Consider the following 25102-nt stretch of genomic DNA (forward strand, 5'->3'; position numbering starts at 1 on the left):
GAATACAGGCATATTATAGTGTGCTGTGTCATTTGAACTCCACAGATCTGGAGGAATATCAGTGCACTATGCAGTCATCTTTGAGATTATTGCATCCGACATTGGTGAGGACAGCCTGGAGGACGGAATGGGTACAAGGAATTCAGCGAGCAGACCTAGCCTGAGGGAGACAGTGACAAAAGCACTGGCTGAGGAGTCTTCCTTACCAATCGACCTCGATACGCTGACCTTTGATCCAGGTAGATGATTGATGTGATTTAGGTGGCCAGAGGAATGAATAATTGAACCCTACCTGAAGATGAGTCATTTTTGTGAAATCTAGTTAAAATATGTCACCAGTTTTCTGAACTATTCCGGCACAAGCCCAAAGCAAAACTGTGTCTAGCATACAAAGCAAAAATATGCACTTCAACTCTGATCAGAGTTCTTCTCTACAAAATGTATCAGCTGTTATTTTATCAGTTGCTTTTTTTCCATCATGCCAGGCAAGACCTTCACACCAACTCCAGGCTCTGAGGTTTTAGAAGTTGTTACAACTGAGGTGAGTTAACACTACTAATCTACGACTTGATGGCAAATCATAATACAGTTACTCTGTCTTTCATAACCTAAAAAAACAAATGTGGCCAGTGTAAAGACCTGAGGCATATCATCAATTAAAATAAGGAAATTACATCTCAATCAAACTTACAAGCTTATAACTTTCCTGACCCTTCAAATCTGGTTCTAACAGTCTGTGAGCATGGGCTCCTCTGAGTAACTGTCTCAGTGAACAACAAGGCAGGGGAGGTTTGTTCAGTTTGCAGTTCTATACTGTGGAATTGCTCAAATGCTGTTATAAAAGCCAAATCAATAACCGTCTTTGACCCTATAAGAACCTGCTGAAAGACTAGGTGTAGACTATTAAAAAGAGATGGTGCACTGTTTCACTGTATATTTCACTGGGGTTGATTCTTGCACCTGCAACCCTGCAGCCGTATCTCAAAACTCAGTGTTTAAGGTATGCTACAGAGCATCATACAGTATAAGCTGAGATCTGGAAACAGGCACTATGGACTGATAAATCAGGATAGATCCCTTTGGCCTCAGTTAGATAAGATACATTTAGAGGGAAATGACCAACTGTTAAGCATGGGGTGAATTGATCATGTTTAAGGCTGTAGTCCAAGACATGGCAAAGGCAATATTACACTTTGGAGATAAAAAAAAATAGAAATTGACACAATACCAGCAAAACCTAAAAAACTTAAAATGCTAAACCCTCTCTTAAAAGGCTGACGATTACAAGAAGATGGTTTCTACACTAACAAATTTAGCCAAATGATCCATAGCTACGAGTCCAACGCAGAATAACAAACTGAAGTATTTAGGTTGGCACTAACAAACCTTTTCCTAAATACTAAGAAAACTCTGGATAGGCCTTACAATGTTTGTGCAAGAAGACACAAGACTATCCTTAAACTGTGTACCTCATGTAAAGGGAAAAAAACACAACTAAAAAGATTTTAGATTTTAAACTAATTTTTATAAGTAATTTTATAAAACATGATATGTGACAAAGTTGTGCTACTAAATCTAACTGTGTAAGGTGCCCAACTTTATTGCAAAGGCCACAAAGATGTGACTTCATTTAAAGGAATAATCACTAATAAATGCAAGCAAGTATGTCACATGCCTACAGCAGACGCAAAGCTCACGTGGGTTGCCAGATTGACACATGGTAGTTTGCAATGATAAGTCTTTCTCTGTAGTTAATCAGTCAATATATATACGACAGTCTCTATTATGTCAGTGGTGATGGTAAATTACCCAGCTATGTTTAGCAACCTCACTGAAGCTCAGTAATTACCTGTTTAGAGGAAACATAGGCAGCTAGCCCATTTCCATGGATGCAGCACACTGTTTGCCATGTGATGTCTACATCTGGCAACCCTAACTGTAGAAATAGAAATGGGAGAATAGCGGTGAGCAAAGTCAGATGCTACAGCTTACAAAGTTCTGTGATGTACTGCACAGTTTAAAAGCTTTGCTGACAAGAACAGCCAGTGCTTAAATTCAGCATGTTTTCTTAATATTTGATGACATATCATGACCATGTTATGAGTAACAACAGAAAATATAATCCTTAATGGTCATTTGACATTTTGGAAAATAGAACATATTTTATTAATGGGACATTTTGCACATCATTATTTTATTTTATTTTTTATTTCCATTTTGTAACATCTTATATTTTACTTTACAGTTTCCTGAGCCAGACATTTATTATGACCCAGGCATATCGACAGAAAAGCCAGAAGCTGTGGAAATTTCTCTTTCACCAGCTCAAGATGAAAATGATCTGGATACACTATTAGATTCAGCGGCCACTAAAGAACCAAGTGTCTCTCAAACAACACCACCAACAAGTGAACCTGAAGAGGAGCTTTTCATCACCCACATGATTGAAACAATAACAGTAGAAAATAGTGAGCTTATAAGAGACATTTTCTCCACAGTCCCGACAAAAGTACTTACCAAATACCCAAGCGAAGGGACTAGTGAAGAGGAGACAGATTCTCCAGATATGGATTTAACTCCAAACCTCATTTCAGAGGATGAGCTGCCTTTACCACCAAATGATGAACAACTTGACACCCAAAGAAAACCTGCCACTGTTAGCGAAGAGAGTCCCAACATGATTCCGGAGGATGACGTCATTTCAACATCAGTCACCACAACACAGATTTTGCTCACCACAGCGACAGTAACCCCTCCCCCTCAAGACAAGGAGTTACCAGTTACAACAGATTCAGCTATCACCTTACAGCCTCCTACTGAGCCAATAGAGCCAATTCCTGAGGAGGAAGATTTAAACATACTTCCAACCGAGGAGGAGACACATATGCCTGAACCAGACAAGGAAGACAAAGGGCCTGAGGATACTAGATCAGAAGTGACTAAACCAGTAAACAGGCCAGGAGGGGATCAGAAACCTGATGAAAATGTGGAACCCACTGAATCTGAAGACATCTCAGTCGATGAGGTTTCTGAATTTGTCCATGAAGCTGATGTTTTAGAATCTGAAGGCAAGGGTAAGGAATCAGATGATGGGACATTAGATGCAAAGCCTAAAGAGGAAAATGCAGAACAAGGGCATGAAGTGTCTGATCCAGTGGTTGACATAACAGAACCTGTAGCAGTTGAGAATACAGAACAAGAACCAGTAGAAAAGATTGAAATAAATGTACCCAAAGATGTTGTTGAGGCAACAGAACCCACAAAAGAAGTTGTGGTCACAGATTCCAATAAAGAAGTTGATGTAATACAACCCAAAGAAGAAGATGAGGTAACACAATCAAAAGATGAAGTTGAGGTAACACAATCAAAAGATGAAGTTGAGGTAACACAATCAAAAGAAGTTGAAGTAACACAACCAAAAGAAGTTGTTGAGGTAACACAACCCAAAAAAGAAGTTGAGGTAATACAACCCAAAGAAGGGTCAGAGGAATCAATACCCCAAAAAGAGACTGAAGTAGTCATACCCAAAAAAGAGGTTGAGGAAATAGAACCCAAAGGAGAGGTTGAGGTAACAAAACCCGAAGAAGAGGTTGAGGTAAAAGAGTCAAAGGAAAACACTGACTTAGATGAGCCTAGGAAAGAGACTGAGGTAACAGAAATGAAAGAAGACAGTGAAGTAGAAGTACCCAAAAAAGAGACTGAGGTAGCAAAACCAAATAAAGAGGTTGAGGCAACAGTAATAAAAGAAGACATTGCTGTGACAGAACCCAAAACAGAGGTAGCAGAATCAGAGGTTGAGGAAACAGAACCCAAGGAAGAGGCTGGGCTGGCAGAACCTGACATAGAAGCTGAAAAAACAGGCAAAGTGTCAGAACATGAAGTACAGGTTAAAGAAACAGAACCAAGCAAAGACTCTGATGTAACAGAAATTGAGGGAGAATCTGGAGCAGCAAAACCTGGCAAAGAATCTGGGGTAACAGGGCCTGAAGAAGATACTGCGGAACCCAAGGATGAAGTTATCATTATGGGACCTGAGGAAGAGACTGCTGGAGATGTAGATATTACTACAGAGGAAACTGTTAAGGTGCCAGAACTCAAGAAAGACGAAGAAGAGGAAGAAGTAAAACCAAGCATTAAGGTTGATACAGCAACAGGTTTATCAGGACCAACAGAAGAAACTAAAGTAGAAAAACCTAAAGTAGAGGTTGACATACCAGAACTGCCAGAAGACGACAAGGTGATAGAACCTGAGGATGATACAACAAGTGAAACTACTGTTCCGGTGGAGGTAGAACCAACAGAACCTCCCGCTGACATGATTAAGATTATTCCACCTGAGATTCCAACAGAAGACGCTGAGCCTGGTGGGAACACTCATTATTATCACCCTGAGGAGCCAGACAATATGCCTTTCCTGCCCATAGAGGACTCACTGCCTGAAGAGGACAAAAGTCTACCTGAATATGTGGATTATACACATCCCGAGAATAAACACCCTGAGGTGCCAAGTATTGAGGAAGCTGAAACAACATCAGAGGTAGCAGAGGTCATAACAGCAGAGCCTTCTGAGGACACTGCAGCTGCTGTTCAACCCGGTGAATCAACAGAAGCTGAAGCTCAGCCTGATGAAGTCACTGAGACATCTGCACCAGACAAAGAGCCACCGCCTGCTGAGGAGAGAGGTGATCATAGTCTGATGTTAAAGTAAAGTGATATTTCACTGTTTGTGCTTAGAAAAAGACACATACCATGATTTAATGGAATTAATATTATGCATTTGCATGAGCGCTAAGAATTAGTCCATCCTCTTGGGAAGAATTAATGTGCTAATTTTAGACTTTGTGCTGTCTCCACTTTCAAATCTTCTATCTAGCTCTGCGCACAAAATACTAGGCTTTAAAAAATTCATTATTAAAAATATAACAGCTGTCCCAGAGACACTTACTTTCCACTACAATACTTTGATCTTATATAATAAAAAGTTTATAAGGCTATTTAATAAAGTAATTGTTGCAGTAAAATGCTTTATATTCTATCCTACTAATCTATGACTGCTTGAAAAAATTATATAACTGCAGCAATCCGATTATGTACAGATTTTTTGGCTGACTCTCTATTGCACATGAATGGTTCTAGATATTTTGGTTCTGTGTCAGCCAGTGTAGTGCCTGGATGTGAACCAGCCAATCAGAGTGCACCCCATCAAATGTTCATAAGCCCAGTATGTTTGCTTCTACTATCAAATTATATAGTTTTAAATGAAAAAAAAAAAAACCTGAATCTGGATATTTTATTTTAACAAAGTCACATACAGTGGCTTGCAAAAGTATTCATACCCCTTTTTGCCACCTTACAACCACAAACTTAAATGTATTTTATTGTGCTTTTAAGTAATATACCAAAACAAGGTAGCACATAACTGTGATGTGGAATAAAAATGATACATGTTTTTAAAAATTTTAATCAAAATAAAAATCTGAAAAGTATTCAGGCCCCCTATATTAATACTAGAGCTACCTTTCACTGCAATTACAGCTGTAAGTGTTTTGAGGTTTGTCTCTACCAGCTTTCCGCATCTAGAGACTGAGATTTTTGCTCATTCTTCTTTACAAAACAGCTCAAGCTCAGCCAGGTTGGATGGAGAGCATCTGTGAACAGTAATTTTCATGTTTTGCCACAGAAGCTCATTAGGATTTAGGTCAGAACTTTGACCGGGCCATTCTAACACATGAATATTATTTGGTCTAAACTATTCCACTGTAGCTCTGGCTGTATGTTTAGAGTCATTGTCTTGCTGGAAGGTGAATCTCCTTCCCAGTCTCAAGTCGTTTGCAGCCTCTAACAGGTTTTCTTTCAGGATTGTCCTGTTTTTAGCTTCATCCATCTTTTCACCAACTCTGATCAGCTTCTCTGTCCCTGCTGAAGAAAAGCATCTCTACAGCATGATGCTGCCACCACCATGTTTCACAGTGGGGATGGTGTGTTCAGGATGATGAGCAATATTATTTTTCCACCACACATAGCACTTTGCATTGAGGCCAAAAAGTTCAACTTTGGTCTCATCTGACCACAGAACCTTCTTCCACATGTTTACTGAGTTCCCCATATGGCTTATTGCGAACTGCAATTGATACTTCTCATGTCTTTCTTTCAACAATGGCCATATTTGTGGAGCGCATGATCTATGGTTGTCCTATAACGGTTGTGAGTTGTGGATTTCTGCAGCTCCTCCAAAGTGACCATGGGCCTCTTGGCTGCTTTTCTGACAGGTGCTCTCTGTGCTCAATTTGTCAGTTTAGGTGGATGGCCATATCTTTGCATATATTTGCAGTTGTAGAATACTTTTTCCATTTTTGAATGATGGATTAAACAGTGCTCTTTTATGATGCTCAAAGCTTGGGATTTGTTTTTGTAACCTAACCCTGCTTTAAACTTCTCCACAACTTTATCTCTGACCTATCTTGTGAGTTTCTTGGTCTTCATGATGCTGTTTGTTCACTAGCGTTCTCTAACAAACCAGAACAAACCCTTCAGAGTAAAGGGTGCTGAATACTTTTGAAAGTCACACTTTTTATTTGATTAAAATTTATAAACCTATGTATCATTTCTGTACTACTTCACAATTATGTGCTACATTCTGTTGGTCTATCACTTAAAACCTCAATAAAATACATTTAAGTATATGGTTGTATGGTGACGAGCTGTGAAAACGTTCAAGGAACACATATATATGCAAGCCACTGTAACTGCAAAAATCCAATTATGAATGGATTTTTGAGTGAGTCCCTATTGAGTGCCTCACTATAAACCGGCCAATCAGAGCACAGCTCATCAAATTGTTTATGAGCCCAGTCTGTTCCATTCTCGACTTAAATCATATGGTTTTAAATGAGAATGTAAAATTGTATCTGAACTAGGTAACAGAATATAAGTTTAAAAACAATATATAAAATATTCTATGGCATATTTAAAATGATTAGAAATCATAATGACCCAATGTTCAATTTATTTAAATTTTGATTTACAGAAGGAGACACTGATGAAACAGACCTCATCCCTGACGGGGGAGAAGATGATACCAAATCAGTCCCAGAAGTAACCCAACCCACAGCAACTACAGCATCTGCAGACATGGGGCTTTTCGAAGTGGTGCCAACAGACGCACCTGTGATAACACCAGTACCTGCTCATGAGGAGGATAAATCATCTACAAGATCACCTGAAGAACCTGCAAATGTGGAGAATATTGAAGCCAAAGACACTGGGGAAATAGAAGGAACAGAGGAAGAGGAGGGAGAGGCTCCACCTGAGGACATTGATACTGATGTGCAGGATCTCGCCAAGGAGCTGGATCAGATGGATGTGTTGAGCACAGAGACCATGGATCTTCTAAGCTACGGCACTGGGTACACTTTCCCTAATGAAGAACATCCATTTGAGAGCACAGTTGCTCCTCCCCTCAAATATCTGACGACACCTTCAATGACCACAGCAAGCAAAGGCAAAGAGTTAGTGGTGTTCTTCAGTTTGAGGGTCACAAATATGATGTTCTCCGATGACCTCTTTAACAAGAGCTCTCCTGAGTACAGAACACTGGAAAACAGATTTGTTGAACTGGTGAGTGAATTTGCACCTGTTCCAGCACCTCATGAAGAATTGTAGATATGTAGAGACACAATGCGTGAATGTCACTAGTTGTAAAAAGGTATATTAGATGTTTTATATCTATATATATTGGGTTGCCTGTTGCTAAGGCAAGTTTGAAGTCTCAATACTCAGAAAGTGGTGTTATGAAAATAACATTTTGCCTCTGAGTGGTCCAGAGGACTACGGCGATGCCACTATAATCGGGAGATCACTGGTTCAAATCCTGTTCATGCAGCTTGCCATCAGCTGCTGGAGCCCTGAGGGAGCACAATTGGCCTTTCTCTCTCTGTGTGGGTAGGTCGTGCTCTCTCCCCACGTCACTCTAAAGCTTGCTGGCTACTCAATTCTACATCAGCAGCAGTTTAAAATAAGAGGCAGTGGCTGGCTTCACATGTTTTGGAGGAGGCATGTGCTAGTCTTCACCTTCCTGGTGTTGGGGCATTACTAGTAGTAGGCGGTGGGTTGGGCTATTGGCCTTGGGAGAAAATGGGATTGAAAATTTGAAATTAAAAAAAGGAAAAAATTAAATGAAAATTGCATTTTGGCAGGCCACAGGCCATTTTATTTTTTTTTTTTTCTCATTAGCGTTTATTATAGTTCAGACAACCTCACGGCCCAGATGTTTCATGCTTACCACCTTTTGCCGACCCATGCTGTAGACATTAACCTACAGTTTACTATGATTCTTTACAACCGTCCACTACCCTGTTCCTTCCCTTTAACTATGTCATCTCTCATTCCTGACTCCACTAAGACTTCACTAAGATTTGCTTTCTACACTATGAAGAAGTCGCATGAACTACAGCCCAAAGTTCTCCAAATTCGCTCTTCTTTTTTCAATCTCTTTCCAAATAATCACATGCTGATGGCATTTGTACTCGCAAACGGTTCAAGTACATAGATAGGGTCCAATCTTACACCCTGCACAAGACGGGTTGTGAGGCTCATTGCTATATTACACCATGTTAACAGTCTATTTTCATGTCTTACATCTGCGCCATTAAATTACAACTGATGGGTGTGGTGATCTCAACGTGAGGTGTGTTCATGTATATTTCTGGAGTATTGCTATCTTGGACATGGAAAACGCCTCTGCTTGTCAATCACACACACTCACAAGAACACACGGCAGTGCTTATTCTGGTGAGAAACTCAGAAGCACTGTGCTGTTAAAATACCAATCCGGCAAAGTCAGAGCACGCATGGCTCTTGAAGAGAATGGCAAGTGACATGCTGATGGGTTTATTTCATATTACACCCAAATCACACCCATGATTAATTAATTAAGAAAATATGTGCATGCCTTTTGTGCATTTAGAGCTGTGCAAGGCGTGTTTTTACTGTTGTTATGATAGCAAAGACACACTGACACGCCATAAATCATGCTGTGAGGTGTGTGATTGACAGCTTCCTTGTAGATATCGAAAACAGGGCTCATAGACTTATTATTATAACAGACTTCCTATTTTCAAGATGAAATACAATACAATATGCTCTATGCTGTAACTGTAGTTGATCTACTGTACATAGGTCTAAACTGGAAAAAGGAAAACTCACATATGGAAAGCTGCAGCAGGACTTCAAAGCAGCACTATCCTGAACGACCCCATCACAGGACAAATCCACAGATTCAAACTGTTTTCTGCCACCGGCGTCTGTAGATAGACTCATTACAGTCTTGGATAAAGACATCTCTCAGAGCTCGCTTGTTTCCTGTCTGCCCCGGGGTGAGGGAGAAAAACAGCACTCACATGTCTTTCCCTCGAACAAATCAAACACATTCACTTCAGCGCAGAACGGTGTTTTAATGACAAAGACAACAAATTAGCATGCATCACTGCAGTTTTCTCTGCAGGAGTTCTGTGTTTTCTTTTTTTTTCAAGAAGGCAAAATTTCAGGGATTTTGGGGGGGGGAATGGGTTTTTGAAGCACTGCACTTGAAGATGCATGGTGAGTGTTGGAAACCAGAGCTCATTACAGAAGGTCTTTTTGCTTCTTCGTGTATAACGGGTGAAGAGGGTATGCCATAATTGAAGGCAAAGTCTTATTCTTAAAAACGTACAAAACCTTAAAAAAGAAAAGAAAAATAAAGCTGAAAGCTTGATTTAACGGCATACTTTCTTCTTGATTATCTGTGGTCCACACACTATTATACTGTTCCCCATTTTAAATCCAAAATTGTCAGTGGTTCTTTCTCTCACTTATACTACTTTTTATTTTTTTTTTAGCTGAAATTGGCTACACTGTGTGAATAAGGGTGTCCTAAGACCTCATTAAATTGTGAGACCTGCTCCAGAAGCTTATTATAACACTAGATCTGCAAGATCTATACTTAGTTTTACTAATGTGACTTTACCTTCTACATTGTTACAAAACCAATGACGAAAAGGTCAAAACCAAGACGACAAGTCTATTGCACTTCTGGAGCTGAAGCTGAAGCTGATGCTGCATCAACAAGATCATGAAGATCATGTTGTTGTGAAGCTAAACAAACACAATATCATGATGATCTTTATGTGCTTTTACTTCTTCTTCCTAGCTACTGCCATACCTGCAGTCCAACCTAACTGGATTCAAGCAGCTGGAGGTTCTGAACTTCAGGAACGGGAGCGTGGTGGTCAACAGCAAGATGAAATTTGCCAAGTCTGTGCCGTACAACATCACCCGAGCTGTCCACTGTGTTCTGGAGGACTTCTGCAACGAGATTGCCCAGCGTCTAGACATAGAGATCGACAGCCATTCGCTAGCCGTGGAACCAGGTAAGCACATTGCGGCTGTGTACCCATCGTTTTAAAACACATTAGTTTAGGGGAGTTTTATGGGAGGATTCACTTGCATTGATTTTAAAATTATAGAAGTAAAGGAAAGGAAAGAATCATTAAAGCGTCAATAAGAGATCTGTCTAGACTTTGTGGAACCGGCTGTTCAGGACAGGATGCTGGGTAAATAGTTGCACACTATTATAGACAGTGTCTCTTACTTTTCTTTCATGCTTCATTAAAGTTAAATCAAACAGTAAAGAATCTATAGCTTCAAACTAATAAGAAGGTTCTTCTTCATCTCTGCATCATTAAGACAGTAAAATAAATCAGTAAAGGACTTTGCCATCATTGCAGAGCAGTTTATCAGATCAGAGGTGTACACATTAGTGCAGTAAAAACACAATTAACTATAGCATTTCCTACAGTTATAGCTAGTGGTTTGGTTCTTTTATGAAGGGCACCTCAACTGTTGATGTTGGTGCTTTATGTCTTGCTTTTAGGCCACGCCTGCCATAAAAACAAGGTTAAGTAACATAAGTTAGTTTCTAGAATTGAGTGTATTTAAGTAATGTAACTTAACTTACTTACTAATTTAATTAAGCGAGTGATTATTTGCACCCAGGATACAAGTAGCATTTGCAGCACAGGGAGGCCAATTAGAGGCTAATTTTACCCTTTCATCCAAAACTTCACAGTACAGTATACCTTAACATACCTGTCAAGTTTTGGATTTAAAATAAAGGATTTTTTTCCGCCGTCCCACCAGCGTTTCAGTACCCCTTACATTTTAAGACTGGTTTACAAAAAATCCAAAATAATCACCTCTGAACCACTTACAAACTACAATAAGATGATCAGAATCTGAACCTATACCTTTGTTGACACTGAAATGCAGAATGCATAACTCTGCCCCATCCTGCCCCTCCTTAAAAAAGTAAATTAAATGTCCCATTTTTCTAGATATTTACATGATGTCTTCACTTTTCAGATCTCATGAGGTTACTGACATTTCAATTTGGAGAGGCACAGGAATAGTTTTTTTTTTTTAATTATAATATAATATGGGATTTTTTTTATTTAAGATTCTTTTATTTAAATTATTTAAAATTGTAATAGGACAACAGAAAAGAAGGGTAATATTCTTTAGTTTCCTGTCTAAAACCGGAGACTTGACAGGTATGCTTTAATGAATGGGAACATCTTATTTGCTGGTAAAATATATCTTATACTACCTAGGTATAGTCTGGGATTTATACTGGGATTAATGTGGTAGCTAAGCAATGTCAAGCCTCTTTTATTCTGTACAAGTTTACAATGAAAATTCATCTTATGGTTAAATAAGTATTAGATTTAAAATGACCATCGTAGTCCACAAATCTAATATTTAGGTGTAATTGAGTAAAAGAGAGATTCTAGATGCTAAATTGTGAAAATTAAAAAGGCAGTTGAAAGAATGTAAACTTCCAATATTATCACAGTCATGCAAAAACTGTGTATCTTATTTTTTGTTGTTTTAATTTGAATCTGGCAGTTGTTCCCTTTAAATTGTGTGAAAATATCATGACGAATGGACCAAAAGATATGACAAAACTTGGAACAAACATTTTGAAAATGACTTCCATAGAAATAAGTTTAGTAATAGTGCACACTGCTACATACACCTGATGTAAATAGCTTGTGCCTTAAATTAAACATATTCTAAATTCACTATTAACATATACTAATTGTAAGGCCCATTGCAAACCAATCATACTGTATGAGCGCCCCTTTAAATTCTGTGACAAGGTAGAGTAAATTTCTCTCCCAGTGGCCTAATACTATTAGTTACTGTGTCAATTTTAAAGGACAGTATATTGGATTTTAAAGTCACTGCTCAATTTCTTTATATATTGATTGTTATGCGATAGTGGTATATATTTTTTCTTTCAATAATGTAAGCAGTATTTGCATTATCAAAACACATTTTATTGATATAAAGTGTGGGTAAACTTAAACAATGCTGCCACTGCACATGTGTGAAATTATTAAGCATTATTAAGGGTGGGAGAAAGGCACTCATTTTAATGAGTACCTTTAACACCATGCTTGCAGCCATTTAAAGCAATCTGCCATCTCCATATAGATATGCAAACACATCATTTTTGGGTTAATAAACTAGAAAGAAAGGCATAAAACACTAGGCCTTAGGCAAGTCTTAGGTTCATAACCCTGCTATATAGTATAATGAACTGAAGTAGGGGTTGCAAGATCCTACAGATAATCAATTTCTCAGCAGATTTAAAAATAGATTTATGATTTCAACCATGGTTAGATTTAGGAACAGGCTAACAATTGGGGTCAGATTTGGGATCATAGACAATAACCAGGGAAGTTTCAATGTATTTGGGGCCTAACCACGAAATACCCTGCTTAAAAATAATCCAGCTCAAGACCAGCTGGTCATCCAAAAAAACACACCCGGCATAGGGAGCACTGGCCAGCAGAGCGTATGTTTGTTTTTTTTTCTGAGTGAGCAGCTGGTCTTGAGCTGAATTTTTTTTGCAGGGTATTCTTTGGTTCCTGGTAGGCTTTGGGTGGGTCCAGGGGTGTCGGAGGAGACCAGTTTTGCTTGTGGTCCACAGATGCGTTAAAACAGCCCTGGATATTGTCCATGATTCTAAATCTGACCCTAATCGTTAGCCTGTTCCTAAATCTAACCATGGTTGTAATCATAAATTTATTCTAAAAACCGCTGAAAAATTGATTATCTGTAGGATCTTGCAAACTATGATTCAGTTCAGTTACTTAAAGCGCTGCCACTATAAGCGGGAGGTTGCCGGTACGAACCCCCGCTCAAGCAGCTTTGCCATCAAACTTCCGGCGCTCAGAGGGAGCACAATTGGCCCTGCTCCCTCCGGGTGGGTAGATGGCGCTCTCTCCCCACATCACTCCTAGGGTGATGTCCACAACACAAGGCATCTGTGAGCTGATGTAACGGAACCGAGCCTCTGTGCTTTCCTCCAAGCGCGCTCGGCTTTGAAAAACTTCACGCTCGACAATGCTGCATCAGTAGCAGTTTGAAAAGAGGTGGTGGCTGACTTCACATGTATCAGAGAAAGCATGTGTTAGTCTTCACCCTCCTGGTGTGTTGGGGCATTACTAGTGATAGGAGGAGTCCTAATGAGTGGGTTGGGTAATTGGCCATGTAAATTGGGGAGAAAATGAGAAAAATTAGAAATAAAATTATAAAAAAAAATGTATATCTATATCTATATGGAGATGGTAGATTCCTTCATATATATATATATATATATATATATATATATATATATATATATATATATATATATATATATATATATATATATATATATATGGAGATGGCAGATTCCTTCAAATGGCTGCGAGCATGGTGTTGAAGGTACTCATTAAAACGAGTGTCCTGCCCCTATCCTTAATAATTTCACATTGCAGTGGCAGCAGCATGCTTAAAGAGAAGAAAGAGATCCTGTAGAAGGCCATTCATTAATACTAATGTCATCCAATTTACTCACTCCTCTAGGTGATCGAGCTGACCCGTGCAAGTTTCTGGCCTGCAACGAGTTCTCCCGCTGCGTGGTGAACCGCTGGACGAAGGAGGCGGAGTGTCTGTGTGATCCGGGATACGTCACGGTGGACGGACTGCCCTGCCGGAGCGTGTGTGAAGTCCATCCTAATTTCTGTCTGAATGGTGGCGAGTGTGAAATTGTACCAGGGCATGGAGCAGCTTGCAGGTACCTCACCACACACAAACTGAATACTCCAGACTAAAGCTTTTATTAAAACCTTTTAATAGAAATCTCTGAATTGGAGCTGATGCCAAACAGCATGGAATTTCCTGACTCACAGGGGTCTATGCTGCATAGCATCGTCACATCGTAGTTCAATCAAGTTTCTGACTGTCTGTTGGCAAACTTGTTTACTTAGTAGTGGACATTTTTTCATTACTGTTCAAATGAAATCTTGTCTGTGTACATGTGAGAACACTAGAGGTGAAAAACACTGTTATATTCCGATCTGCATTTTTCTATTTTTGTGGGGACTTACACAAAGCACTGTTACAACCTCAAGGCAAAATTTAACTTTTAAAGGAGAACTCCGGTGTAAAATGGACTTTTGGTTTAGTAAAACATGATAAAATGTACTTACCCTTGATGAATAGCCCACCTCCACCCTCCCACTGTGTTCTGAGATCCAGTAATTTAACAGTTTGTAAAAACACCCTTCAGACTAGATGACACGGGGCATAATTTGCCCTGATAAATCGCTTTTTCCACCGTTTTCCAGGCTCAAAGTAGCTCCACACCTCCTTACTACAATCTGGAGAGCCCTGACATTTAAAATGAGGCATTAATATCTTAAAAAGTGCACAAGAACCTTATTAAAAACACTGTTTACATCCAGTAACGCTAGCTTCAGCTCCGGGAACCACCATTACTGTACTGATAATGACATAGATATATATATATATATATATATATATATATATATATACATAGATTCCGCATAGCAAAGAAGCCAGCGCCAGGACAAACTGTTACAATTTCTGGATCTCGGAACACTGTGGGAGAATGGTAAGTATTTTTATCATGTTTTACTACAACAAAAGACCATTTCACTCTGGAGTTCTCCTTTAAATGGAGACGTGTAATGATCTTTGGTTATAATGGTTATAATGGTTTTAATCCTTAGAAGTTGTAGTCATTACCATATAGTATATAACAAATCTGTATTACTGTGTTAACTTCACGCACAAGCTCCTTTGCAGATTTTAATTTTGAACTTTTAATATCAAACATGGTGTTTATTAGTAAAAGATATATAGAATACATCTTTTTATTACAATTAGATACATTTTTCCCAAAATAATCTGAATAAAAAGTTTTTTTGTATTTTTTATGTGGTATAGGTATAATATTCAATCCATAGAGTTTATACATGCAAACAAAGCATTTTTGTGGTATTTATATTATAGTTATATAACTATTCAGCCTACAGTAGTTCAAAACCCACTTATTCACACTGAAATCATGCATGTATTGTCCTAATGTTGATTTAGGCAAATTGCAGAACATCCAATCAGAACAGGGGCCATCACCTATCATCTACTGTATAGAGTAAATCACAGTCACAGTAATTAGAAACAGTCTATAGTTGTTATTCCTAATTTCACAGCCAATGACTAAATTGACAGCGCTGTCAGAAACTAGCAGTAAATTAGAGTTTGTTACGACAAGCTGCAACCCAGCACTGACAAAACAGGGTTTGGTTCATTGAGCTTTAGGCAGAAATACAAAGCCAGCAATAACCGACCCTAAAAATGCTGCTTGTTTTTGTCATAATGCATTTTTTGTCGAACAATCTAAATATATATAATGACTCATTTTGGTTCAGTGAAATTATAGTGAAAGGAAAGTATGCTTTCCAGATTTACTTGTGATTATATGATTTAGAAACTTTCAGATCAGATGGAAGAAACTCAAAAGCCCACCAGCGAGCAACTGCAGGTGGTCTGAGCATCACTGAGCAATTTGCTATTGCCGGCGGTATGCATGCAGAATAAGGCAGGGTTGGACATTTCATGTAATTAAGTTTTTCAAATATAAATCCCTCAAAAATACGGCTTGAACTTGTTGATGCAGGGTGCATATCAAATGTAGGCTAAATATTATTATTTGGGCATATCAGGGTGTAAGTAAGCAGTAATGGCATCATTATGTTTGAATAATACGGCAAAAGGAGCTCAACTTCTAAGGGTTAAAGCTCTTTGCTCTGCGGAGATCTGAAAACACATTCATAAAGTAATTACTTGGCCTGTCTTTAAAGACAATGGGACCCTGCAATGATAGAAAAACAAGTGTACACACACACACACACACACACACACGCTCAAAAGCCATTATTACTTAAGAGCTTAATGAACAGTCTGCTCTACGTGTTATCACATGAGTTGATGCTCTAACTGTCTCTCTTGACCCTTTTAGATGTCCCGTAGGTAAATTCTGGCACTTTAACGGGGAGAGATGTGCAGAGTTGGTCTCCGTGCCTCTAGACCCTTTTCTTTTCCTAGCCTGCCTCGCGGGGGCCCTCACCTTTGTTTTTGCCATCAATGCACTCTTGATATCTATGTACAGGAAATGTGTACGGACCAGAAAGACACTGGCTTTAGTGTAAGCAGGTCTTTTTTCGTCAAATTTCACTGTGTTGACGTTTATTTTTCCTCTGCCTATATGGTTGAATGTTCTTCATGCACATTACACACAGTGACCGTCCCGGCTTTATTAGAGACAGACCCACCGTTACACCACGACTAATCAGACTGGCTTTAAACCCTTAAAAGGAGGATTTATTTGAAAGGGATCAATGTCGCTCAGGACGCTAATAAGGCAGGAACTGTAAGAACTGTAATTTCACACCTGCACACGAGCTGAGGTGAGAAATGATCCGTGTGCTTCCAGGCGATTCTTCACCTAAAGATCCAAGTGATGATTTCGTTCTCAGTGTCCATTTCTTACTCTGCCATAACGTCTTCATTAGGGGTCCAAAAATAACCAAAACAAGGTCTTTCTAGAACATGAGATCAGACATGAGTTCAGCAGGGTGAATACAGGTAAAGACATCAGAAAACTAACACAACGAAGGTATACCATTAAAGCAAATTCAATTATAGAGACCAATATACAACTGCAACATTTTATTGAATATAATGCAATTTGTAATTAAAGCTAATAAAAGAAAAAAAAATTAAATTTTTGTACTGTTAAAATTCATCATAAAATTCCGATTTTTTTATTGTGTCAGACAAAACAATCTTTTTCTTTACATTCAGAACCAGTCAAATGTAACACACCTTAAATTCAGTGGGTTTTCATTATTAACATCAAAATGTTCTGCATTGTAGATTAATACTAAAGTCATCCAAACTATGAGGAAATTATTTAGTAAACAAAAATGGTTTAAACAAGTCTGAATATTTTTTATATTTTAGATTCTCTTGCTTAGATGAGAGTTTTGCACATCTTGGCTGGATTTATAAGGTAGAGTCACCTGGAAAGGCTTTTTTGATTTTTAATAAATTTGTTTGAGAGCAGTTGTAAAGTTGTAAAGAGGTAGAGTTACCTCTATATACAGTGAATAACTCTATTTGAGTAACGTCCGAATCCATATTATGGCAAGAACTACTCAACTAAGTAAAGAAAAAATACTTTAAGAAATGAAGGTCAGTCAATCCGAAAAATCTCAAACATTAAAATGCAGTTGCAGAGACCATAAAAAATGTTATGATGAAACTGGCTCTCATCAGGACCACCCCAGGAAAAAAAAGAACAAGAGTTACCTCTGTTGCACAGGGTAGGTTCATCAGAGTTACCAGCCTCACAAACTACTTGTTTAACACTTTTTTTTAAGTTACTACATGATTCTTTATGTGTTACGTCATAGTCTGGATGACCTTCAGTATTTATTTACAATGCAGGAAAATACAAGTAAAAAAAATATATAAACATTAAATGAGAACGTGTGTCCAAACTTTTGACTGGAATTGTATATTATTTAAATAATGAATAACTAATAGAAAGCTTTGTTGAGGAACTGGTACAGCATGCTTTAGTTTAAGACAGTATAGTACAGTTGCACCTACAATGTATTCTATATAGCAGAATATTGAAATCTGAGAAAAAGAGTGTCCTACGTTTTTTCCCCTAAGCTCACCCCGTATGTAAAATATGCACACGTTTGCCATTTTTATTATGGCTTTTACTGCTAATTAAAGAGTTTATCGTCCTTAAAACGTGTTTATGCAATATATATATATGCCAGCATTTGTAGATTGCTCCGCTTTTTATAATTCAATTCATAATGGTTTGATCAAGAATGTATCAGGAATGCAGCAGTACTTTCTCCATTGTATTTCTCCTAGTTGCTTATTGTTTTAAAGGTAAAGCCCATGTAACAGTATCCTTACTGAGATGGGGGAATGAGGCTAACAGGCCCAGGTCAAGCCTCTCAGGATTACCCCCTGAACCTTTCACATGTCCTGCGTAATCCTGCACCCAGTAATCAGAGCAGAAGCTCTAAAGAAGGAGAATACTGTGCTCCACACTGTGCTTCTGTAGATCAGGGTCTATCACTGTCTCTGCAGATGGTCAGTGAGAGGCTGGATCTGTTATTATAGTCCAGACTGTCAGTCCAACAAACACTGACCCCTTAAATTGCCCAATTGTCAATTTCTCGCTCCAACAATATAAATATAAAAAACAAATCAAAATGAAGAACTCTGTTTGCATTGTTTCTCATGTTACTATTTTTGCATGTAGGTCTAATTATTGCTAAGCAACAACAGCATCATAAACTATTAACTAAGCTGAGAAAATATGTGCAAAATAAATCTCAAGCGTATCAATGACTATTCAGCCTACGCTCTCAAAACAAACTCAGAAATTGCTTTTTTTAGGAAGGACATATGACTGGCTCATGACATACTGGTAGCTGATTGGAACATTTATTATTTTAAGAAGTTCTTTTTTGCTTATAGCTTTCGCCTTACCTGCAAACCAAAGTGTAAATACACATGCTGACTGTACATCACTTATCTATGCATATCAATGAATTTTATTTTCTAAATCACAAAGAACTAAAAGAAACATTTCACTTTATGGACTAAAGCCCTTTTCGGATGGAATTAGTTTTAACATGGTGTCAAGAAAAAAAACATAACAAAAAACAACTGATTCGATATAAGAAATCTTGGTATAAAATACTGTAACTAGGATGGGAGTGGCAACTCAAACTCAAAACTAGGATAAATATTATAATCCACTTATAGTAATAAACATTTTTTTGTGTTAAAATTAGCAGCTACAACCCCTGCTCATGCAGCTTTGCCATCAAGCTGCCGGCACTCAGAGGGAGCAAAATTGGCCCTGCTCCCTCCAGGTGGGTAGATGGTGCTCTCTCCCCACATCACTCGTAAGGTGATGTGCGCAGCACAAGGCGTCTGTGAGCTGATGTATCAAAACTGAGCCGCTGCTCTTTCCTCCGAGTGTGCTGTGATGCTACTCGGCAATGTCTGACTTCACATGTATTGGAGGAGGCATGTGTTAGTCTTCACCCACCTGGAGTGTTGTGGCATTACTAGTGATAGGGGGAGTGCTAATGAGTGGATTGGGTAATTGGTTAAGCAAAAATTTGGGAGAAAATGGGAAAAATTTTAAATAAAGCAGCTACAAGGTTATAATGTGTGTAGCCTTCAGGCACTGCTATAGAAACACTTCGGCCCAATCCCAATTCTCTTTAGTACTCCTACCCCTTGTTTTTCGAGTGTAACCCTTCCCCTTAGAACAGAGTTACAAGTTAAAAGTTTTGGGACAACCCTTTAAGCACCCGACACAGATATACTATAGCAATGGAACTCTGAAGTTTAGTAACCTAGCTGTGGGTTAAATAGTTAACTTTAGGGCATCATACATCTTCAGAAAGGAGGCAGTATTTCAGCAATTACTTATTATTGTCTATTACTTAATTCCTCTGTGATGGGGAGCATTTATTTTATAAGATTATTTCGTTCCACCTTAAATGCTACAGCCTCTGCCATTTAAGGAAACGGGAAATTAAGCAAGCTAGCTAATGAGACAAACTACTAGCATTTTTTTATGCTTGTTATGAATAAAAAGAACATTAAACATTAAAACTACACATTAACTATGATAAAGTAGTATTTTTTAACAAGGAAAATACTGTTTTTTTCGGCGCTTGTGCCGCCATCTTGCCAGTGATTCTCAAAACTCTGCTTGAACTGGGCCTCTAAAAAGCTCAGTTTGAAGGGTCTTATAACTAATTTTACAGAAGCTGAACAGCTCTGGAATCTTTACTGACACAGGAGTACACACTCCAGTAAAAATGACTGACATGACACATTCAAACAGAACTAAAATCACAGAAGATGTCTGGAAATGATTCCTTTACCCCAGGTAACACTAATCCCATCCGAATAGGTCTTTAGACAATCATAGCAAATATAATTAAAAAGGTCTGTTGGTCTCCCTGCCTGGCCTAAGGCAGAAATATAGACCTGCTGGGAGTCCCAATGGGTTCGGGTCTATGCAATTAGGTATACACTGTGGACTGCACACTAGTGATTTACAAAAACAACCGTGCAAAAACAGGAACCACACGTAGTACTCCTTAGGATTTAAGAGACCTGGGACTTTACGGGTTATAATAACAACACCACTGTGAATATTAGTTCCAGTACATAATAACTGCATTAAAACAAAAGAGGATCCCCAAAAAGAGGATACTGCCAACACGCTCAAACATGAACTTTCCAACGATTTTGTTTTGTACATAGAGATCCTTACTAATGTATCTTCTTTTCAGAACGTCTCTTGTCGTGCTTCACCCCCCTGTGATTGTTACCTTGGGATAATGTACTGTTGACTATATATATTTTTCTCCTTTTCCATTCCTTTCTTTATTTCGTGTGATGCACATTTGTGTTTTTGTTTGGTGAAAGCTTGTGTCTCTCTAATGGAGCATTCATCTCTTTTATAGAGAACGTGACACCACCACACTGCCAGGTCTGACAAGTTAATCATACACACAGCAGATCTTGACAGTGTTATAGATCTCAATGAGGTATGGATGCCATAAGGCAGCACTTTGTTCTGTTCTGTTTTTTTATTTTTTTTTTAATATTATCAATACTTGCTAATATTACCAGTATAGCCCCCAGAAACCCTAAATCCATCAGTCTCCTGGGTGGTAGTCCATGTCGTGTTTGACTCATTGCTCAATTCAACTCATTAGATTGATCCGAATTGGATCAATGCATTGTGTGCCTTATGTTTCCTGAGGATGTGAAAAAGCAGTGTTGTCATTATTAATGGTGTAACTACTAGTGATGCACAGTGACATCAGAACTATATTAGAATTGTCTGATATTATTTAAAAAAAAATAATAATATGTATATCAACACTGGGCAAATGTGGCTGGAATTTTAATTGGTATTCACAGTGACAGTGCTACAAAAAAGTGTGGATGGCTAGGGGTCAAAGTTTCTGTTAATTTGAATACAAAATTTACAATGTACAATGAAGGCATACAACTGAAGTAGGAACATTTCTTCCGTATTTCATTTCGTCCAGATCCTTTTTATTTTATATGTTTGGAAAGTAATGTAAAATCCAAGGGCCAGAGGCAAATGTTTGGGTATCTTCATGGTCATACTTAGTAATCTTATTTGTCAGGTATAACAGCCTGTAAATGCTTTTTGTAGCTGCTAAGATTTTCAATTTGGGGTGTTTTCACCAATTCTTTCTTTCAAGGCTTATAGTTTTGTGTGATTTTGGGACATATTGCATTTGCCTCTCTTTAGAGCTCTATTTAGAATTTGTCGATGATGTGTAAGTCTGGAACTGTGAAGGCCATCGCAAAACCCTCAGTTTGCACCTTTGGACGTCGTGTTTTGTGGATTTTGAAGTGCGTTTCTGCTGCAGATGTCATCATCTTCTCATCTTTAGCTTTTTTACACATTGTGTGATTGATATTTAACTGAACTAAATTGTATAAGTTTATCAGGCTTGTTTGGATGATCATTAAAAAACTTTATACACAGAATTATGTGGTAAGGATACAGGACAGGTTTTGATGATGGTCATACCATAATTGTGCAGAAATTTTGGCATGGTAGAACAACCATACCAGAGTCTGCTAAACCTTCCTGAAAATCTGTAGCAGTCAATCAAGTGCTTTAATTTGCCTATTTAACTATTCTATAATTAGGTTTAATTGGCCTTTCGGACTTCAATGTGACCTTCACTGTTTCTGTTCTGGCCTTCTCCTCCTTTGGAGGAGTGCTCAACTGTATTTACTGTACTCGTGTAGCACTGAATGTTTGAATGTCCATATATTTTTTATACTGTATTTGTTACATTCATGTGTAATCCTAACCAAGGGAAATTTGGTCACAATTTCTGCACTTTACAAAAGGTTATGTATTAATATCTGCAGACAAGTTCATGAAAAATATCAGGTACCACCATTTACCCACAATTGCCATATAAGTGCATTCCTAGTAGCTACCACAAAAAACTACAGACTATTTAGCTTGCACTGGAACTATGTGACTAATGTATCAAACAGTCACTAGAAGCAATAGCAATAACCAACCTGTACACTTTACACTTTAGGGCAGTGAGAAACGCAAGTCCTGTAACTACACAGCATTTTAAAAGGAGATTATCAACTGGAGGGTTTAACTCCTGTTCAGGAATATGAGCCATATTTTTTTTCCCCCTGACACTGCTATGTTAAAACTAGAATAAAACAGCAAATGCACAGCTTAAAGGCTAAGCACCTCCTAAAGAATCTCAAAGAAGATTTTTTTACATTATTTTATCTTCTAAAAATATAAACATGAATAAAAAATGACAATTACAAATGCAATTTACTTTAAAATCAAATACTTCAAGTAAATTGACGGGAAAACCTGAGTCGCTACAGAAATTTCATAAAGATGCAGATTGACGCCACTGGTGGAAAACAGTAAACAGCGCCGCTCTTAAACAACCATTAGCTTTGACAGTGCTGGTTCTTCAGATTCTGATTTTTCAGATTTTTTTAATCAACGAAGACAAATCTGCAGTGATTGTAGGGAAGAATGTACAAATAATAATGACTGTGATCTGCCTCTCTCGACAGAGCCTGCAGGTATCCTTAATAGCTCACTGCAAAGTTTCTAATATTCGTTATTTAGGTAGCTAACCTATTTTAGCTAAGCTAACTAAAGAAAAAATTAGAAACTTTGTCTTGACCTATTAAGGACACCTGCTAGCCAGTATATTTTAGATTGCAAAAGTTTAATTTATGAACAACTCTATAAATCTCCATAATTCAACTACCTAAAATAGTTTTAGTCAAGAAGCCACCAAGCCTTTAGGCTAACCACTTACCAGACCACAATGGAGAACGGCACTGAGCAATATTACTAACGAGCAGGGCTAATTAATGCAGTGGAAATAGAAGAAGTCATTTCACTTACTCTGTTTACTTCCATGACACCGAAGCTCTTGAACACCTCTCCATAACTTCTTTACGTGCCCATTTTGTTGGAAAAGCAGCAGTTTTAAGATTCAGTCATCGTGGTAGTCCGGTGTTGTGCCTAATACAGCACCCCCTCTAGGAAAAGCACCCTCTCTCGAGAGAGGGAAAGCTATGTCACTTGAATTGAAAGCTAAAACCGTCTGCTGACATTAGTTTGTTTATTTTGACCAAATAAATTTGAATAAGTCTCATTTCACTAATCAGTAACTAATCAGAGGGGTGCTTTTGCTGGGGACATTGGTGTGCTAAATTTGGCACAACAGCGGCTTTTCAAATCCCTTAGTCGAGTTTATCTTCAGGAGTGAAGTGACCGCTACATATAACGGATTGCGCAGCCGTTCCAGTGTGCCCTTTTATACTTTTTGGATATTTTGGGGTCTTTTGGCCATTTGTACACAGGTGTCTCACTGTACATCGCTTTACTGCAGACAAAACAACACTTTTGGGTCATTTTGCACCAGTTTTGCACCAGTTCATCTGGTTCAACTTCTTGAGTTGTTTTCCACCTTCTATGTCACGTATGACATGTGACAAACTACAAAGACAGCGGATGTTGCCAAAAAAAGTCTTTTAAGCTGTATTCCTTAAATTTGTGGTAAAAAAAAAAAATAATAAAAATCGAACCATCGCTAATCACAAGTTAGAAGCTTAGGCTGTATTTATGTTTTAGTAAATTTCATATTAGCTGGTGCTTAGCCTTTAAGCAGTATTAGGAGTTAAATGCCTGAATTCTGTACTCTTCTCCATGTTCACACATTGCTTCATGCCATGTATAATCAAACTAAATAATCAAATCTTCTTGAGATTATAGATCAATGTTCTCTGTTTCCAGGCGAGAGTGTGATATAAACTCTAGACATTTTTACATGGTTGGATTAATTTCCTCCTCATGGTTAATTTCCTCTCTTACTCCTCCTTTCTGGTAAACACCAAGAGGAAGTTACCTGGACAGGGATTCATCATTTTGAATAGAGATTTTGAATTAAAAGCAAAATACTGTGGTAAATGTGTTACCTTTAACTTCGGGAGGAAACAGGGAAACTATTTAAACTCTTTACATACCTCTAAAACAAAAGTAGCCTAAACTATGAACACTGGGCTTTTTGGGGGATTTTCCCAGAAACAGCAGCAAAATTGGAAAAGTAGGCTGGAATAATTTATCACATAAATAATTTCAAAGAAAAAGTTTTCACTATCCGATAACCTTTACTCAAAACATTCTTTTGGCTGCTGCTGAAACACATTGCCCTCATGCACCAGTAGGTGGGGCAAAATGGTATTAATTAATATAATATTTCACATTCCTCTTCCCCCACTCAAACCTATTATCAAGCTAAAACCCTTGCAGGAAAATCTGAGCCCCTCTCTGGTACCACATTTCTCTTAGAAATGTCACAGTACAGATTTCCAATTCACGTTAACATTTACACTAATGATGTAAACAATGCCATTCAGAGTGGTTCTGTGTGAAGGAGTTCATTGTGGTAAAAATGGATTTCTTTATATTGGTAATAAATAGAAAACAGGAAAATACTACCATTATACACAATCTATATACAATCTCAAACATGAC

General features: G+C 38.1%; 1 protein-coding gene across 4 annotated transcripts in view; it reads left to right on the plus strand.

Annotated features, from left to right (window-relative positions):
* The window catches only part of LOC103023947 (interphotoreceptor matrix proteoglycan 1), a 50359-nt gene that overhangs the window by 22883 nt on the left and 2374 nt on the right, over nt 1-25102 (plus strand). For 3 of the 4 annotated variants that reach the window (XM_049479579.1, XM_049479574.1, XM_049479576.1), the window contains 7 exons: nt 46-239; nt 486-541; nt 2246-4682; nt 7028-7617; nt 10187-10406; nt 13951-14161; nt 20979-21062. In XM_049479579.1, the coding sequence (XP_049335536.1) occupies nt 46-239; nt 486-541; nt 2246-4682; nt 7028-7617; nt 10187-10406; nt 13951-14161; nt 20979-21018 (3748 nt within the window). In that variant the 3' untranslated portion in view covers nt 21019-21062. The remainder of the gene's footprint in view (nt 1-45; nt 240-485; nt 542-2245; nt 4683-7027; nt 7618-10186; nt 10407-13950; nt 14162-20978; nt 21063-25102) is intronic. The other variant, XM_049479578.1, reaches the window with a different exon arrangement.

The sequence above is a fragment of the Astyanax mexicanus genome, chromosome 1 (assembly GCF_023375975.1).
Source record: "Astyanax mexicanus isolate ESR-SI-001 chromosome 1, AstMex3_surface, whole genome shotgun sequence".
NCBI classification, from domain to species: domain Eukaryota; kingdom Metazoa; phylum Chordata; class Actinopteri; order Characiformes; family Acestrorhamphidae; genus Astyanax; species Astyanax mexicanus.